This window comes from Podarcis gaigeae (assembly GCF_964106915.1).
Source record: "Podarcis gaigeae genome assembly, chromosome: 1".
NCBI lineage: Eukaryota > Metazoa > Chordata > Lepidosauria > Squamata > Lacertidae > Podarcis > Podarcis gaigeae.
The window spans coordinates 91,012,553-91,032,084 of NC_139678.1; the positions used below are offsets into that span (position 1 = coordinate 91,012,553).

Sequence of the window (19,532 nt, forward strand, 5' to 3'; positions counted from 1 at the left end):
ACAATCCTTGGACCTCTGTCAATGCACTAACTCTGCAACACCAGCCCAAGTAGCACTACCAGAACTGAATGTCCATGGTGTGTTTTGGCAAAGCAGGCATAAGGCAACACCTAATCTCTGAACAAAGAAAAACTTGGAAGGAAGATCTGCCAGTGGTGGTGGAAAAACAAACAAATATGAAAGCCCTTTCAACTACACTGTCAGTTTCAACTACACCATCAGTTTCAACAACATAATTTTCAACCACTTGAAAATGTGATTGTAACTCACTGATAAGAAGATACATAAAAGTTACATTTTTTGCAAAAGAATCAATTTCCTTACATTCTGATAATGGCAAAAATAAAGGGCTTCTCGTCCTGGCATTCATCTCCGCCAAGCTAAGCAGTTGGCCCCTTATCTCTCTCGCCCTGACCTAGCCACTGTGATCCATGCGACGGTCACCTCCAGACTGGATTATTGTAACTCGCTCTACGTGGGGCTGCCCTTGAGACTGACCCAGAAACTCCAGCGGGTGCAGAATGCCGCGGCGAGACTCCTTATGGGGTCTTCACTGCGAGATCACATTCACCCAGTACTATGCCAGCTGCACTGGCTCCCGGTGGAGTACAGGATCAGGTTTAAGGTGCTGGTTTTAACCTTTAAAGCCCTATACGGCCTAGGACCCTCGTACCTACGGGACCGCCTCTCCTGGTATGCCCCACAGAGAAACTACGGTCTGCAAATAATAACATCCTCAAGGTCCCAGGCCTCAGAGAGGTTAGGCTGGCCTCAACTAGAGCCAGGGCCTTCTCGGCTGCGGCTCCAATCTGGTGGAACGCTCTGTCACAAGAGACTAGGGCCCTGCGGGACCTGACATCTTTCCGCAGGGCCTGCAAGACAGAGTTGTTCCACCAGGCCTTTGGTCAGGGCGCAGCCTGACTCCCTCCTCTGGCAACCTGCACAGAATATTGCTTAATTGGTTGCCATTAATTTGATTTTAATTAATTTTTATAATGAATATTTTGAATGTGTGATTATTTGATTGTTTGATTATTTGATTATTGTTAGCCGCCCTGAGCCCGGCTTCAGCTGGGGAGGGCGGGATATAAATAAAAATTTTTATTATTATTATTATTACACCACCCACAGTGAAAGTCTTGCTAGGATGATTTTGTGGAATGGTTGAATCTAGGATTTACCTGTAATAGCACTTGCATCATTATTCTACCCAGTCTACCACAAAATTAAGTTCTCTCTCTCCATCAGTTATTTCTCTATCATATTCAAATGTGCCACCATTTCCCGTGTTCTGAAAGAATTGCTCATTCTGTAACCAATCTTCCTTCCATCTTTTACCTCCAAAGTCTTGAAACGTGCTATTTGCTCATGCAGTCTCTACACCATCTCTCTCTAACCAGCAAAATTGAAGGTCTCTGGATTCTTGCTGCGTATACACCACACATTTAAAGCACACACTCAAAATCCTGATTGCTATACTTGTTAAGAGTGCAGGGAATAGAAGGTATGTGAGGGATAAACTATAGTTCCCAGGATTCTTTGAGGGTAGGAGTATGCTTTAAATGCATGGTGTGTACACAGCCTTTGACCTTACCTTCCTTGATTTATGTTGCCTTTCATACAGCTGATTGCTTCTCTTCCTACCCATTTTCAGCAGCATCCCTTCCCCTTTTCTTGGGACTTTTCTTAATCTCTCTATGTTCTGGCTTTGGGCAGAATTGTATGGCATTCAAACATAGACTCACTTTCTAGATCTCTACTTCCTTCATCCAGTCCCACATCTCCAAGGGCTTGGGCATTCAGTGCTTAGATTTCATTGGGCTTTCACAAGCTCACTATACCCAAGGCTGCTCTACACCCAAGACCCCAACTACCACCTTAATATTAGAGGTTACCGTCCATACACTTTCACTGTGCAGACACTGGTGGTTAGGTAAAACCTCTTTTAAACTGTTTAGCAGAGTTTATCTTCTTTCTCTCTCACGGAAGTCGTGAACAATGACAAAGTTGTTGCTTCAAAGATGACGCACAAACTCTGTGAAGTCTCAGTCAAGAGATAATAAATAATAATAATAATAATAATAATAACAACAACAACCCCGCTCATCTGGCTGGGTTTTCCCAGCCACTCTGGGCAACATCCAACAGAACATTAAAAACATAATAAAACTTCAAACATTAAAAACTTCCCTAAACAGGAAGATTTTATTCCCAGACCGGGTACAAGCATTACGATAGCATTATATATTTTCAACTGTTAACATAAACAGCAATTAACAGTACACTTTCAAACAAAAGTCTTGTCTTATCTCCAGCACCTCATAAATTACAGGAACAGGCATATGCAAAAACCAAACCGAGTGGTCTTCTTATTTGCACTTCTAGCTGATGCTAATTAAGCTCAGAGTGCCACTCCCATACATTCAAGGAAAAAACTCTGGAACCTTCTAGAAATTTTCTACTTGTTACTGGCACAATGATTTCTTAACACTTAGCTCCTCCAATTGTAGCATCTTTAGGTCTCTAATTTGAATGATTTTTTCATCCATTCTCATATATGGCCCACGATCAAGTCATGGAGGGCAGTGGTCTTATGAATCATTGACCTGGCATTGCACAGCAGCACCTTCAGGTCATGTGGGTATCCCTTGCTGATTCCAGTATCCATCCAGTCAAGACCAGACCCAGTGGCAGGGATAGTCCTCAAACAATGACTAAACCTGCCTCCTCGGTAATGACATCGTCTGGTCTTAGCGTAACTCCTCCTCCTGCCCATGACCACTGAGATCGGTTGTCCCAGTGCATCCCCCCCTGTGGAACCTGCCCCAGCCATTTTGTTGGCTCCCAGGCAGTCCTGATCCCTCCCCTTAAAATCAAATTAAAACCTATACAAAAAACAATAAAAACCAAAAACAGTAAAAGTTACAAACATACCAAAATTAAACAACTTCCCACACCCGACTAAACATCCATCCCACCCCCCAGGCCTCCTTGGAGCCTTATAAGTTGTGGCGGTGAGTATGGGGCCTGCCCCCAGGCCCAAGGTGGGCTTTAAGGGGGAGCGGTCCTCCCCAGTACTCACTGGCAGAGCTGCAGCAACAACAACAAAAGACAAGCCTGCTGGATCAGGCCAGCATCCTGTTCTCACAGTGGCCAGCCAAATGCCTATGGGAAGCCTGCAAGCTGTCTACGAGAGCAACAGCACTCTGCACACCTGTGATACCCACCAACTGGCATTCAGAAGCATAATGCTTCCGACAGTGGAGGCGCAACACAGCCAGTGTGGCGAGTAGCCACTGATAGCTTCATTCTCCATGCATTTGCCTATTCCTCTTTCAGAGCCATCCAAGTTGGCGGCTGTCACTGCCACTTGTGGGAGCCAGTTCCATAGTTTAACTATGCTCTGTGTGAAGAAGTAGGCTACCTCCCTTCCCCTTCCAGCTGTAGCTAAAAATCCACTCCTTCTGTGACGTTTCTGGCATAACCCCCCCCCCCCATAGTCATAGAGTACATAGAAAACTTAAGAATAAGCAACTGACACCCACTCACAAGCATCCTTTGCAACTCTTGGCTCTCCTCTTTCTACTTATGTGCCTCTCTCCCTGTTGTTTCCTCCTTGGGTCTAAATTTAGATTATAAGCCTCTCAGGGCAAGGCAGGATTTTTGTTTATCACATTCTATACTGTTGCACATGCACGCAATAATAGCCTGTATCTACTGGAAACACTATTTGCATCAGTTCGTTTATTAGTCTGTTGAGAATAAAAGTGGGTGGGGTGACATTATTTTAGAAGTAGGGCTTTTTTAAACAAGGTTGATGTTGGCTATTAAAAAAAACCAAACCACCCCTACTAACACTTAGTAGCTAAAGCAGCTCATAGAGTTAATTCAGACAGAGTTTCTATTCTAAAACAATAACATCTGTGGAGCACAGTTACACAAATGTGTGGGTTATGTCATACAACTTGTATCATGGAATGGAATTTTATCTGCAGCCTTAAAATATCAGTGACATCCAAAATCCACAAGGGAAGAACCTATTTTTATAACCTAAGAATGAATCGTTACAAAATAGCCAAAGGAAGAAAGAAGGAAGGAAGAAAAGCAATTTCTAGAATATTGTTTTTTTAAGAGTAACCACATGTGCAATAAAATACATTTAGGCAGTACAGGAATTGTATGATACACAGATAACACGAGGAGAGAGAAAAAGAAGTGCAAGATGGAACAACATCCATTTACAAAGAACAAATATATCCCATCAATCATACAAGATAGAAAACAATGATTCATGCAGAAAACTGGAAGAATTACAAAGTGAACAAAGAGATGAGGAGAAATGCGTGGCTTTTACAGATGTCACAATATTATTTCCCAACTGCCACAGCCTCCAACAAACACAGTCTTTAGGATTCAGAGCTCACCAGTTTCTGGAGCTTTTAACATTTTCCCTAAAGTTAACCAGGATTGGCCCCTAAGGTGAAGGAGAGTTCTTCTAAATATCAACAATCCCCCTCTCTTTCTCTACAGGCTGACAGAATCTAGACCTGTGTGAAAATCCTCATTCCCATTTTCATATCCATTGCTATTCATATTCCTAGCTGTTGCCTGTGAATGTATCATAATGGCAAATAGAATGATCTGTAGTACAGTACTACTGCAGTCTTTGCCCAGTAAACTAATTGGGAACGCAATCTATCTGTTCCAGTGTTCTCACTGTTCATTTATTCTGCAAGGAGAGCTGGATGCTTATAGAAACCTTGGAAGCTGCCTTATACCAAGCCAGACCATTGGCTCCATCGAGCTCAGTACTGTCTACACTGACTGGCAGCAGCATCCCAGGGTTTCAGACAAGGGACTTTCCCAGCCCTAACTGGAGATGCCATGGATTGAACCTTGCACCTTCTGCACAGAGAGCACATGCTCTACCACTGAGCTATGGCTGTTCCCCAATTGAGGCAAGCATTCAGTTCAGTGTGTATCCTCAGAAAGCGGTGTCATTTGAGAGGAGACACTGTCAAGTTAAAAAGGGGGCTGAACAGAATGCTAATCTTACTTGCCTTGATCCAGCCAGAAGCTACTATACCCATGCTGAAGATGGGGAATAGTTTGTGCCGTTTCCCCAGCCTGCTCCAGCAGTGAGGGAGCCGCCGCAATCCCAGTTGGCGGAATCCCAGCTTTATTTACTGAGGCCAATTTAACTGAGGCTAGTGACTATGCACAGACTATACAGCAGCTAGGGCCGATTCACATTTAATGCAGCAAAACAGTGCTTGCCTTTTGTATGGCAAATTGAATTGTGAAAGGGTGATATATACTTCTCCACAGATTGCAGAATACATGCCAGGAAGCCATGGCCAAGCTGGTTCATGTCATGACCAGCATGCCTAAGATGCGCAGACATTTGCCCCCACCCGCATCAGGATACACACAGCAAACATGCCGTGTAACGTGTGATCCAGCCCCTATGTACTCAAGTGAATACTGATTCCTGGTGCAGCTGAAAGACTAGGAAGCACAACGCTAAATGCAGAGAGACAACATGGTATTTCCCAACATCGCCCAATGATGCCAGGAACCCATTTTCCCCTTTGGTAGTCAAGGCAATGTAATTCTCCAGCAGCAACTCATCTATGTTTCAGTTACGTTCCCCGTGCTTCTGGTGTTCTGGGTGGTTTATCGCAAGACTCTACCCCAGGCTTTACTGCACAACGGGGAAGTGGGCTAAGGTGTTACCCTGGGAAACTTGCTTGCCTGACGTTGCCTTTACTGCAGTGCTTCCAGCAGAAGGAATGAAGGAAGAGATAGGAATGGTTTCTGACAATTCGGTGTGGTGGCTGAACAGGTAAAGCTTCTGGAACTGAGAAGTGGAGATTTCTCCACAGATAAAAAGTAGAAAGCAAAGAGCTGCTGCCTGCCTCTGCCTCTCCAAGACCTATCTGTTTGGAAAGCACCCTACCTGAGACAAAAGGTAAATAACATTGTGACACCTCAGACAAGATGGATTAACAGGTAGCTTGTTACCTGGGAGAGTAAGAGCGCCTGAAAGTCTTGTGAGGAGGAGCAACGGGGATGGAGTTAGGCTGAAAAAGGGGAGGGGGGTGCTTCGACAGCCCATCTGCACTCCAACCCCAGAAACGACTGCAGTGATCACAGGAAGAAAAGAGAGAAAGGGAGGAAGAAAAAGAAAAAGAAAAAAAAGGAGAAAACAAAACTATAATCTGAGTGGCTGAGTCTTTTCATGCTTTCTCAGCAAGAGAGGAACTTAATAGAAACAAAGCGGACAGAAACACTCCGTGTAAATATGTTGTTATTCAGTAATATCTTTAGTATCAACCAACGTTGTTATTTAAGGATTTCAGGACAGTCAATGTGTTGTTTCTGTTTGCGTATTTCACAATATAGACCCAGGATGCTATCCTGCAATTGAAATCAGTGAAAATTTGGCCATTGGCTTTCTCTGGAAGTGGTTTTCAATTGTTCACCTAATGTTAAAATACTGAGGTGATTGCTGTTCTGAATATGCATCTGGAACAAATTCACCTGGGTAACAGAATGTAGGCTCCAGAAGGGCTTCACAACTAGCCAAGTGCTTGATGGTCACCAGGTCTGATATACACATTCACAGATGACCTGGCGGCGGGAGGAATCTTATAATCCATTTTCCCAATAAAACTTCCAGGACAGTGTTTCTTCTTAGCATTATAGCTATGTCTCTGGTCCTCTGACTGAATACTCATATGAACAGTAAATACTTGTCATCACTGGCAAGTTCTTCTTCGAACAAAACCCACAGTTCCTCCTAATCCACCCCATTTCAGCACATTTTAAAAAGACACCTTCCAAATTAGCAGGTCTACTGTCAGGCTGAAGTAGAATGAGCCTTGTAAAAAAAAAAAAGGTTGTCCAAGGCCCTGATAAACAGCAGGGGCTTTCACTGATAACTTGTGACTCTAGTTTGAATGGTAATTGTTTCTGTGGCTTCTTCATTCATTCTTCAAAGCTATTGCTCTTCAAAACATAGAAGCAAAAAGATGTTCTTATCCTTCTGCCTCCTATCAGAGTGGTCTACATTCTGCTTTCCATCTCCACCCAATCAACTTTTGCTGACTAAACGTGGTTTTTTGGGCTGAGTTTTCTCATGCATGTTATGATGATTCATTAAGGATTTTTGAGTAAACATGCATAAGATTGCACTGCAAAGCCAATATGCATTTCCATCTTGTGTGATTTAAAAGTTAAAAGGCAGGAGAGAGGGAGATTCAGTACAGATGGAAAATTCCTGTTCTCCTAACTAAAGTTGGGAGATTGCAAGGACCTCGTGGGTTCAATCACCCTCCTTCTCTCCTCATTTTTCCTTTTCAATTTCCCTCTCCTTTCTGTTTTCAAATTGTAGTTTCAAAACTACAGTGCATATTTTTCTATAATAATAATGTATAATAATAAATAATAATAATAACAATAATAATAATAATTTATTACTTATACCCCACCCATCTGGCTGTGTTTCCCCAGCCAATCTGGGCGGCTTCCAATAGGAGATTAAAAATACATTAAAAGCCATGGTTTGTTCTAAGTCAAGCATAGTTAGGAGTGGTGTTAGGTTAACATTATCACAATGTTCCAGCCTGGTCTCCTAGACATTTATTAATGATCACAGAGATCTGTCAGGTCAGAGAAGGCTAGATATGGAGCCCGCAATCACTGCTAGAACCTAACATCTCAGGACATTTCCTTCTGGAGTTGCTGGAATATTCAATCCGTCACTTTGTTTCTATTGAGTTTTAAATACGTTATAAAGATAAAGATCACATTGGTGTATGAAAAATGCTACAAGACTGGAAATGGGAAGTCAGAAATAATTCTATTGCATGTCACAGCAGTTTCTTTCTGAGCAGCAGAATAAGGAAAGTCACCCAAGAAAAAGAGATAAGAAGAGCAGTTATGCTTGCAGATACTGGTTCACAGAGAAGGAAAAGAAAGGGCAATAAATTCCACAGATGCCAATCTCACCTACCTGTGAGGGAATCATCCAAAGTCATTCAATCCCAACTTTTGAAACACACACACACACACACACACACACACAGAGAGAGAGAGAGAGAGAGAGAGAGAGAGAGAGAGAGAAAGAAAGAGCGAGAGACCACCAATCCTGTCACTTTATAGCCATGCAAGTGGACAGGTTTATAATTCAAAAATACCACATCCTATCAAGAAAATAACATTTCAAACAGAAGAGGAATTATTTGTTAGAGTGTTCTCAGGCATTATCAGCCCCAAAGCATCTGAAGAATAATACAAGACGTTGATCTCACTACTACAAATCATTCATTCATTCATTCATTCATTCATTCATTCATAGTTCAAGGCTGTGTTCCTATGTCAACTTTCTGACCTAGGTGCAGGATTTTACTTTTTTGTCTATTTTAAAACTCAAGGACAGCAGCATCAACAACAAAAATAAAAAACAGAACACAATTAGAAATAAACAAACAGTAAATAAATTCAAAAATGCAGCAAGCATTTCAGAGAGCTGAACATGAAAGCTACAAAAATGAACAGGAAAGCCACAGAAATGGCCAGAAAATGAAAAGCAAATAATTGGCTGAATACCAGAAACCCCATCAGCCATGATTTTCTCTGCAACACCCTTGGCTCTGCTTACTTATCTAGCCAGATTAAGAGTTCTGGAGAACCTGAAAGTTTGCACATTGTTTGGTGATATTTTGGTTGCCTTAATAAAGGTATTGATCTAATATGTTTTTTTAATCCAGCTCAAAGATGTGCATCTACTGGTATGTGTACAGAATGGAACCCTCAATAAGATGTTTGAGCTAAAGCATTGCCTTCTAGGCTCTTTACCTAATAGCAGAGTCACACTTAGAAATGTGTGTGGTTAGGAGAACAAGAACTGCATAGCCAAGTGACATCAAGATGCAAATATCAACACTGTCCATTTTACTGATATCTAGCAATGGAAGTCTTCTTCAGTGCATCTATATTGCTTAAAATGTGCATCTTGGACAATTAAACCTTTTTGAAAATGTTTCTAAATACCGAGCTGCAACACTTTACTCTGACTATGAGTGTATTGTGATGAACACTATGGAAGCAAATCATTTGGTCTCTAGTACAAATTTGGTGTCAATTACCTCAGGGCCCTTTATGACATTCTTGTGTTTTTAGTCTAAATTGTCCCTAAAATTTATTTCACTGGAAAAGGAGTATTATATGAACATTAAGAAGCTGGCTCTCCAGGGCCTCAGATGAGTGTTTTTAGGTCAGGAATCTTACAGATACCAGGAAATGAATCTGGGACCTTATGCATACGAAGCCTGCACTAAACCAATAAGCTATAGCACACCCCCTAATCTAAACATCAAGTATATTCAACCATGCCCTTTGCTTTCCCCGATCTAATCTGTCCCTGGCCTTTTTGCTCAGATCCTTGAAATATGCCATGCAGGTTCCTCAAGCTGAGGCTAGGCTCCTCAAGCTATTCAGCCTAACATGTCCTGAAGGTAGCACCTTTATTGCAGGAAAATCACATTTCCCCTTGTGGTTGCTGGGGGGGGAGGAATAGGACCCCCCCCCCCAGATTGCAATTGTGATGACTACTATGTGGAATGTGACAGTACAGGTGTCACAGGAACCTAACGGCTAATGCATACAACAGTGATACTGTTCCTCCCTTGATACCCATGCTACTGTGTTGTTTAAAACAAAGGGTGCATTTTATTAGTGCAGTATTCTATTTATAAAGCTTTGCAGGGACTGTATCACTGTTCCCTGTATCACTCTAGCACAGGAACAACTTAGCGCAAGGGGTAGCCAAAGTAGTGCCCTCTGGCTGTTGCTTGGACTCCCAACTCCCATCCAAATGGCCAATTGGCAGGGATGATGGGAGCTGAAGTCCAACAACATCTAGAGGACACCATGTCAGCTATTTCTGATCTATGTAGTCTACCCTTCTACTTCTGAAGTCCTCGTTGTGGCACAGATGCTTGGTAATTATTTGCCAGCCTTTCAAGCCTGTGTGTTACCAGCTCCCCTGTTCTAAAACAGAAAAAAACAAACCCCCAAACCCAGGAGACAAAGTTACAGCTATCCCCTTCAGTGAGTGTGGTGAAATGATTAGGGTGCTGGATTAAGACCTGGGAGAGAAGGGTTTAAATCCTACTCACCTGTGAAGCTCATTGAATGATAGTGGGATAGGTTAATCTATCTCACAGGGTTATGGTGAATATAAATGTTGGGAGGACCTTGGAGGAAGGTGTTAATTTACTTCATGAGCGCAAATTATTACATGGCTGAGATAAGCCAACAGCAGCGGGGAAAGCCAAGCCAGCTGCTACAGCAACAGTCCAGTGCTGACTATATAAATGATTAAGGCATGTCAGCTCATCAGTCAGGGGAATTGTGCTGTAGTGTCAGGGTCAGTCTTGAGAAGTGAGTCAGAGTCTGTGTTACATCTTGGATTGCTGTAGCAACAGAAATACTTTCTGCTTGTGTACATATATGTATCTGCAAAAGCCTATATATGCTGCAGTAATCTATTGTGAACCTTAAGCTGCCTCTGTGTGGTGACTGGAACTGGGGGCAACTTTTGCTACGTGGTTATCTCACCTCAGATTCTCACCAATAGATTGGGAAGGTGGGAGCTGCAGCAACTTGAGCTCCTTGGAGGAATAATGCAATAAAAAGTAAAATAAAATACATTTTGAAGGCTATGCCATTAGATCAGGACATGTACGTATAGTTTCCGCTAACAAAATTCTACCATGTTACACAGCTTTCATAATGTTCTCTGTTACAATGCACAAGGAACACACCCAGTCGCACCTACAGCTACAAGCAGTGTAACATCCTCTGAGACGAACCTGATAATGCATTATTAAAATTCAATTGTACAGTGAAGTAGGAAAAAAATATACAATGCAATCCCCTTTACAGAAGGCTGTGATGTATACTTGAACATGTGCATTTGTATGAGCCTATAGTTCAGTCTGCCACATCTATATTAGCTTTTAGACATCTTATTATAAATAAGTGTTTTGTACTCTGTGCAAAAGCTGTCATATAAGGACAAGTTTAGGGTTTTATTAAGGTACAGACACAAGCTTCGTTTCCTGACCCACTTTCAGAGCGGAGCAAATGTGTTACATATTTTCCTACATTGCCGCTTCTTGAGGAGTCACCTTTCAGGCATGTTTCACACAGAAAAGCCGCTCAGACACCTATTAATCTTTTTTTTAAATGAAGCTGCAGTATTACCTTGGGGAGAGACCTCCATGAGAACAGTTGGTAGGTGAAGTTAAGGGGCTGGTTCTGCTGCTAGGGTGACGTGAAGGAGTTCGGCCAACAGTATTGCTAGGAGAACCCTAAGTGTACAAGCAAAAAAAGAGGATAAGAGGCAAATAACATGTGGCACAACAAGAAGATGAATAAATACGGAACCATTTTGTCCTCATTCATATAATGTGTCACTTAAATAGGATTAATTTTTCTAATTAAGTTGTTGGAATAAATGACTCCTGGGCTTGTGTTGGAACACACACAAACATACATATACACAGTGCTTCTTTCTGGGGGGACACATACCCCTAAACATTTTGTGAATCTTTGTACTTTTGTCCATTTACTGTATTTATTTTTCCTGATCTGAACTATAAAATGGTGATTTTTTCGAGTCAAAATGAGAGTACCCCTAAACATATTTTTTAAAGAAAAAAAGCACTGCATATACACATGCATATGTTCTAAATAAAATAAGCCAAGCTACTCCCCCCAAGAAAATTTCACAAGTAGATTGGCTTATTTTTTCAGGACAATCCAGCTTCAGAAATTGCCTACCACAATCCACCACTCTGCCCATTCCCCCACCTGAAAGGAGTAGTGACAAACTCTGGTCTAGTTATGGAAGAGGGAAAGAGGAAGGTCTCTCCTCCTCTCTCCAGTGACTGGCCAAATGCCCTTGGGAACTGCAGTTTTCCAACAGGGCTATTCCAACATCAGTATCCTTTGGGAAAAACCCAAAGGCCAATGTGGTCTTTTGTCCTGGCATGCTGCTATGCAATGCATTAGAATGCTGGAGGAGACTGCCCACCTCACCTGTCAATGGAAGAGGTGGAAGGTGAGGATAAGCTTCTTCTCCAACTTGGACTTTAACCTGAGCCAAATAATATAATTTGGCTCCCAATCTTTACTGAGAAGGTTACTATTACGATCCCCTAAAGTTCATAGCCCTGCCTGAGCACCAACAAGCTTTGTCGTCACCTCTGCTTTTTAGAAGCCATTCTTCAAAACCCAAGGCCAGGGAAAGCCAATGTGATAGCCTTCTGGTGTCGTGGACTAGACTTCCCATCAACACTGATAATTTGTCATGCCGGATGGGAGTTGTAGTCCATGTCTGAAGAATACCAAATGCCACTGATCTAGACAATGCCAAGCTTCTTATAAAAGCTCACAACTAGTGAGCCCATATTTGAAGAAACTGAAAAAGCAGAAGTGCTTTATGTACAATTATGTACAATTGTATACCTACTTTGTCAAAAGGTATTTTTTATACTACAGTGTAACCTTGGTTCCCGAACGCCTCCGTTCTTGTACGTTTTGGCTCCCGAATGCCGAAAACCCAGAAGTAAATTCACTGGATGTCAAACATTTATTGGAACCTGAACATCTGATGCGGCTTCTGCTTGAGTGCAAGAAGCTCTTGCAACCAATCAGAATCTGTGTCTCAGTTGTTGAACGTTTTGGAAGTCAGACAGTCTTCCAGAACGGATTACGTTTGACAACTGAGGTTTGACTGTATCCTGTAAAACAAATGCTGTGTGATTTTAGCATAGAGCTTTAGCTCTGAACAGATCAACAGTAGGGCTGGACAATGTTAGGTTTTCAACATCACGATGTATCACCAGCCAAGCAAGTTGCATTGGCTCCGTCCAACAGGTGCCGCTAGCAGAGGGATTCAGGAGCACGGCGGTTTCACCAGCAAGTGTAACCAACATCATGATATGCTACTCATACTGGTCCTGGGCTATATATCGATACATTGGCCAGACCTAATCAACAGCTTAACATAAATCAATGCCTCAGTTGATTTTTAAGGAAAATATGTCACAGCCTCACCACACTAGTGTTACTGGAGTTCTTGAGGTGGTTGTGTAGCAGCCTGGTAGCACCGTCCTGGAATGTTTTGGGCAAGGCACCAAGTAACATGGTAAACTCAGGAGTGTTCAGTTCAAACAGAGAAATCAGGACTATTTGTGCTGCCTAGGAAGGAATAAAAAAACCCCACCAATCAACATCAGGGCAATCTTTAAAAACTGCTTATGTTCTATTGAGGAGGGTCTTACCAGTAATAACGTGGGATGCGATTAAGATCCATTAATACATATAGTGTTTGTGACAAGCTTCAATTAGATGGAATTAACATTCATTAACAGTATCCATAACCACGAAGCACATCCATAACAATGAGATCAATCCATTGAAGTTTTGCAAGAATTGCATCAAAGGTGTATGCACAAAGTACTTCCCAAGTCCAATGAAATATCTTGTTTCAGCTATCTGGCCTTGGGGCTTCAGAACTGCCTTACTGCATCAGACAACAGGGTTACCTAATCCACCATGGTGTCAAACAATAAAGGGGAGCTGCAGTGCTTTAAATAAAAGAGCACATTGAAAGAATGTGTATCACATAGACTTGTATGTCGCTTTTTGATAGAAGGCTCTTGGATCCAATGGCAGCTTCCATCAGTAGAACAGGGAGGGAGGCGGCTTTTGCCAATTCTTCTCTGGTGCAGCTGTCTGCGCCATCTCCCATGTTGTTCCAAAGGGTCCCCCCAACTCTCTGGAGGTTGGGGGAAGCACAGCGAGGATGGGAAAATAGGTGGACATCACTTCCCTCCACATTATGGTGATGGAGACCTCTGTTGGTTCTAAGAGTCATGCATAAATAGAGGGACACCACTGAATACATCCCGAGCAATGCAGTATTTTTCCTAGTAGAGATACATATCTCATGTTACACACCTTCAAAAATTACTAATCCCTACAAAGCCTTTTAGGGCATTTAGCAAGCTAAACTCCAGACCAGCATCTTACACTCCACACTCCAGTGGAACTACTGAGCAGTCGGTTTTTGCACATGAAGTCTATCTGAAATATCTCAATTGAAGAATAAACCCCATGTAACAGACTCATCATATGTGGATATACACACAATGCAATCTAAGAATGTTTACTTAGAAGTAAATCCTACTGAGCTCAATGGATTTTACTCCCTAGTAAGTGTGTGTGTGTGTGTGTGTGTGTGTGTGTGTGTGTGTGTTTAGGACAGTAGCCTCAAATGCTGCGGCTGCTTCAACACATTAACTACAAATTCTGACTACTCTGGTCATGAGAACATTTTCAGTTGGACTGAAAGCTGATGTAGTCAGTAAACTTGGGCAATACGGTAGCCAAGAGGTGCTGGAGTTTGCTTGGGGAGGGAGGGGAGAATCCACACCCAGCATTCACTATCCAGCTGCCATCTCGTTTCTTGTTTACATGTGCCATGAAGTCAGCCCTAAGGGTCACTTGTCAGGGTCTAAATCGGCTGTTCAAAGGTGTGTTAAGATTCAGTCCTTAAACGGTGATCCTTTCCATCCACCATAAGCAAACTGTTACACCTGAAGAAGAGAAAATGTGCATCTGTTGTTTACAAAGGCCTAATAGTTTCCTTCCACTGGCCAGAGCATCTTCCAGCTGCATAGAGAATCTGACTGTACTGTACCCAGAAAGAGGGTGGAAATCACTCCTGTCCATCTTGTTCTACAGAACTGAAGAACATTCATCAAAAGGACATTCTCTGAACTGAAAATATTATGACAAATCAAAGATGCAATGAAATAATAGGGAAAAGCAGGAAATCATGCCAAAGTACATAAGCACTCGGGACAGATCATGCAGATCCAAGCGCTGGAATTTTAGTTTGTCGGAGGATGCCGACATGCAATCAGTAGGGCACCTAGGCAAGCAAGATCTCAGGGTTGTGGAGTCCTAGAAAAGAGCAGATTCAAAGCCCCTCTTGACTCATTTCTGAATTGACTAACCCTTCTGTTCCCAAAGCCACAGGACAATGACTGCTCCTTTCAGTTGTCTTGGCAGTTCTGAAGCAGGCTCCTACCAGTTTCTACTGCAGGTCTGTTCCCCCCAGGAATAATTACAATGCCATTTATCTGAATCCAAAATTCTCTCTAGTAAAGGAGCTTATTGCACTGGAGATTGCCATTCCTCAAATGCCACTGAAGGGCATAACCAAAGTTGTCTTTCTACGTAGACAAATGTCATTTTGCCTTTGTCTCCTGTAATAGGGCGGAGCTGTGTTGGGCTAATACCCAAAGGGTGTGCCTGCTGCATGCAGATGTAAAAGCAGGCACACCCCAACTTTGCGCCAGGAGCCTTCAGTCCCTTTCCACCCAACCTTGAGATGTGAACTCATCATGCAGTGCAACTAACTGCAGAGCTTCTTTTAGACAGTAATGATTACACTTCATCTAATTCAAACCCTTGAGTGAAAGGAAACGTACATCAAGCCCAGTTATTTGCACACACGCACACAGACACACACACACAGTCAGCACTGCATATTTATTTCAGGCCCCCATTTCTCTCCACAGATGATGTAGACTAGATTAGAACTCTGGACTGCAAACAGAGAGTATACCTTATGATTAGTGTACACTACTTTTTAATCTACCTGTTTACACTTCTCTTCCAAGTTTCCTTCACCAGGACCTGATGAGGCTGATGGTCTAGCTGGTATATCCTCACCTACCCAACTATGCATGGTCTGAGGTCAACAAATAGGAAAGGGGACAGGATTTAGTAGAAGCAAGCACAATATTTTCAGTGACCCATACAGAAAAGCAGTTGCATATTTTAGTTTCTTGCCAGGGCTACATTTTCAAAGCAGGTGGTACTTCTCAAACTTGAGGCCAATGCTGTAAAATTTAAATTGCTATTTGATCACTAAGATCTTTTACATCTTATTTTGGCTGCGATCTCATCTATTATTTTAGTGGCATTGGATTCTATCTGAATTCTGCTCTGTTACTCATGCAGCACTCAGCAGTCTTAAAGGTACTATCAGACTTTAATTACCCCCACCTTAATAACTGCTGCTAAACATTATTTTTCATTTTCTCTTTTTTTGAGAGAGAAAAAGCACATGGACTTTATACTGCACCTCTCAAATCGATTGCTCACAAATTTTTTCTCTCCTAAAACCAAAGTAAGCTTTAAGAAGCTTTAGGAACCTCAGAGTATTAGGCAAGAGCTATGTTAATACAAACTGCAAGTTTGTCAAACGACGCAATCCTATACATGTCTATGAAGTCCCAATGCTTTCAGTGGGGCTTACTCACAGGTAAATGTGTATAGGATTGCACTCTATGGTGTTGCAGCAACACCACATATTTGCCTGAGCGTTGATTAGATAGCCTTTCGCTGCAATAGTGCTAGCAGATTGGATTGCCATCCTAAGCCTGGTAGGTGATTTTCCAGAGCACATTCACCTAGCAGTAGTGTTGAGAACAGTGATGGAGAGCCACGGAGCTGTCCCCCTGGCACTGGCATCACTACAGCTTACCTGGATAAGAATGTAAGGAGAACCTGATGGATCAGGTCCATGACCCAGCATCCTGTTTTCACAGGGCCATGGTCAGGATTCCATGGATGCATTGGTGGAGCTCCCATCGTACCAGTCATGATTGCCATTTAGCTGCCACGTTTTGAAAGCTACAATGCCAGATGAATGACTTGTCCAAGAGACATACACTGTCCAACAAAACCCCGTTGGAACTTTTATGGAACAGCCCTGCTCATTCAGACCAAGGATCCATATTGTCAGCACCTTGTTCCCAACTGTGGACAGTCAGATGCCTCCAGGAAGCCTACAAAAGCAGGGCAGGAAGGAAAAAGCCCTCTCTTGTTGTGACTAGTATTCAAGGTCTTGTTCCTCTGAACATGGAAGTTTCACTCAGATATAATGGCTGAAAGAAAATAGCTTTTCTTAGATCGGGGTAGCCAATGAGCTGCCTTCCAGATGTTGTGAACTACAACTTCCATCATGCCTGACCACTGGCCATGCTGGATGGTTCTGAAGGGAGTAGATCACATCTGGAGAAAGCACCACATTGGCCACTTTATTTGAAACCTATTCTCCATGAAATTGCCTAATCCTTAAAAAAAAACAAAAAAACAACCCATCTAAGCTACTGGAGATCTGCACATTTTGTGACAGGCAATTAGATAAATTAACTATGCACCATGTGAGGAAGTATTTTCTTTTGTCTGCCCAGAATCTACTGCCAAGCAACACTCATCCTATTTTTTAAAAAAGCTATTATTTGCAGAACTCAAAACGCATGTACTGGCCAAAATTGCTCTTGAGCTTCTCATTCAAAACAAACAAAAACTGATGGCCACTGTTTTGGAAACAAGGCTTAGGAACTGAGAGATCTTTATAGGTTCTAATGGCATCAAAGACACATTTTTAAATACCAATGTGAAAGAGGTTTTTAAAGGCTCCTTTTCCCCCTTCTCTTTTGAAAAGTGCAAGTTTTATACTTCTCCAGAATGCTTTTCTATGAATAAGTATATTTAAAGAGCCCTCCTTACATAACCCCTCTCTCTTTGCTCTTACTTGTGCTGAATCTAATCAGACATTTTTTTGCTCAGTCATTCAGTTTGAAAAGACGCCTTTAGAATTCTTCACTGTCTGCTTCTGATTTTAATTTGGTGTTAAGAGCAAAAACTGACTTCAGATCATTTATAATTGAATTAAATAGCCATAATTTGCTTCCTTCCCATGTGAAAATTATGCAGTTAATGCTTTTTGTATTTGCATGCAAATGCCTATTTTGTCTTTTGTATGAAATCTGTGTTTGGATAAAGTAATTTTTCACTGACATTTAGGTTTTTCTGAGTGGACCTTTCTCTTCAGTTTCTCTCTGTGTTTTTATCACCTGCTGCCTTATCCTCCCTAACATCCACAGGTTGTATCTTTTTCTTCTTATCTAAACTTTAACAAGGTGAGATTCCTCTCAACTTGTGTGTAGCAATGGTGACACCTAATGGCAGAGCTGGAAACTTCCTAGACCTTGCTAAAATGCTATTTCACCAGCAAGTTGCTTTAAAACTATATTTTTCTTTCTTTATCACACAGAGACATGTAAATTAGCCCATTAAGGATGGGCAGCACAACAAAGACACACACTCTCTCTCTCTCTCTCTCACACACACACACATACACAAACAAACAGAAGGTTCCAGACACTGCCCTGCAGTGGAAATCCTCTTATTAATTAATCCAAGTAATCTAGCTTTAAAGAATGCAAGGAAAGTATGGGGGTGGGGGCCAGAGCATCATAATACTGTAGTAATGCAAAGCACATATTTACAGAAAGGTATTCTGCTTATTGTAGACAATTCCAAAGTGCCTCTTTTGTAATTATATGAAATAAATATTATGTATGAACTGAAAGTGTGTGTGTGTAACATCTGTTCATGCTGCCCTTTGGGTACTCCCACTGTTAAGGAATTAGGTAGTGAGCAGAGAAGGGCCTTTTTTGGTTGTAGCACCCAATCTGTGGAACTTCCTTCCTAGGAAAGCTCACCTGGCACCTACCTTGTTATCTTTCAGGCACCAGACAAAGACTTTCCTATTCTCCCAGGCCTTTCACATATTTCACCTACTCTGTGAAGATTGTCTCCTATTGTTAATACTACTTTTTATGTTGTTTGATCTGTTATTATTGCTGGCTGTATTTAATTTGTTTTAATGTTTTTTAAATCATCCTAGACCAAGTGATAAAGGGGGTGGGTGGTGCAGACATGTTCCAAAACAAGCAAGCAAGCAAGTTCTCTGAATTTTATGGGTTCATGGAAAATATGCTTCTAGATCCTGTTTTTGTTCTATCTAGGGAGTAGAATCCTGTATTATCTAATAGGAATGTAAATATTGTGGATGGTGAATAATCGACTCTCTTTTCAAAGTAAAATACCATTTGATCTGTCGGATGTAAAAAAGAGCTCAAATTTCTTCTGGTTATTCATAAAGTGCTATGGAAGACAAAAATGGATCGTCAAGTAGCCATAAATTTTATCTAAGGTGACAGATATAGATACAGCCATTCAAAAATGAATTTCCTTGACCTATTCAATTTCACAATGTTTATAACGGTTTGTATTAACTTAGAAAATTCTGACACTTAACCCTTGTCATTCCTTTAACTCACCTTTCTCACATCTGAGCTCTTTGGTTCTGTTGTCCAAGTAATAATCCTAGAAACAGCAAGTTTTGCCTCACTGGAGTTTGCAAAATCTGTGGGGTCCATCTGTCTGGCCAAGGACTCAATATATTTCAGGATGGCCACTTTTACCTAAAGTGAGTGGAATACTTCTGTAAGTAAGACAGAACCCTGCAAATTCCCCAAACCCCAAGATCTTTCCCTGCTCCTGTTCAAGGATCTGTGGGTCACTGA

The 19,532-nt window shown here is 41.8% G+C and overlaps 1 protein-coding gene across 21 annotated transcripts in view; it reads right to left on the bottom strand.

The window, feature by feature from the left end:
• CLASP1 (cytoplasmic linker associated protein 1) overlaps positions 1-19,532 on the bottom strand; it is a gene marked incomplete at its 5' end in the record, with an annotated part of 162,964 nt that overhangs the window by 18,373 nt on the left and 125,059 nt on the right. For 7 of the 21 annotated variants that reach the window (XM_083732135.1, XM_083732132.1, XM_083732121.1 and 4 more), the window contains 5 exons: positions 6,025-6,141; positions 11,275-11,381; positions 13,132-13,275; positions 15,746-15,838; positions 19,287-19,430. In XM_083732135.1, the coding sequence (XP_083588261.1) occupies positions 6,025-6,141; positions 11,275-11,381; positions 13,132-13,275; positions 15,746-15,838; positions 19,287-19,430 (605 nt within the window). The remainder of the gene's footprint in view (positions 1-6,024; positions 6,142-11,274; positions 11,382-13,131; positions 13,276-15,745; positions 15,839-19,286; positions 19,431-19,532) is intronic. The other 14 variants (XM_083732139.1, XM_083732124.1, XM_083732122.1 and 11 more) reach the window with 3 other exon arrangements.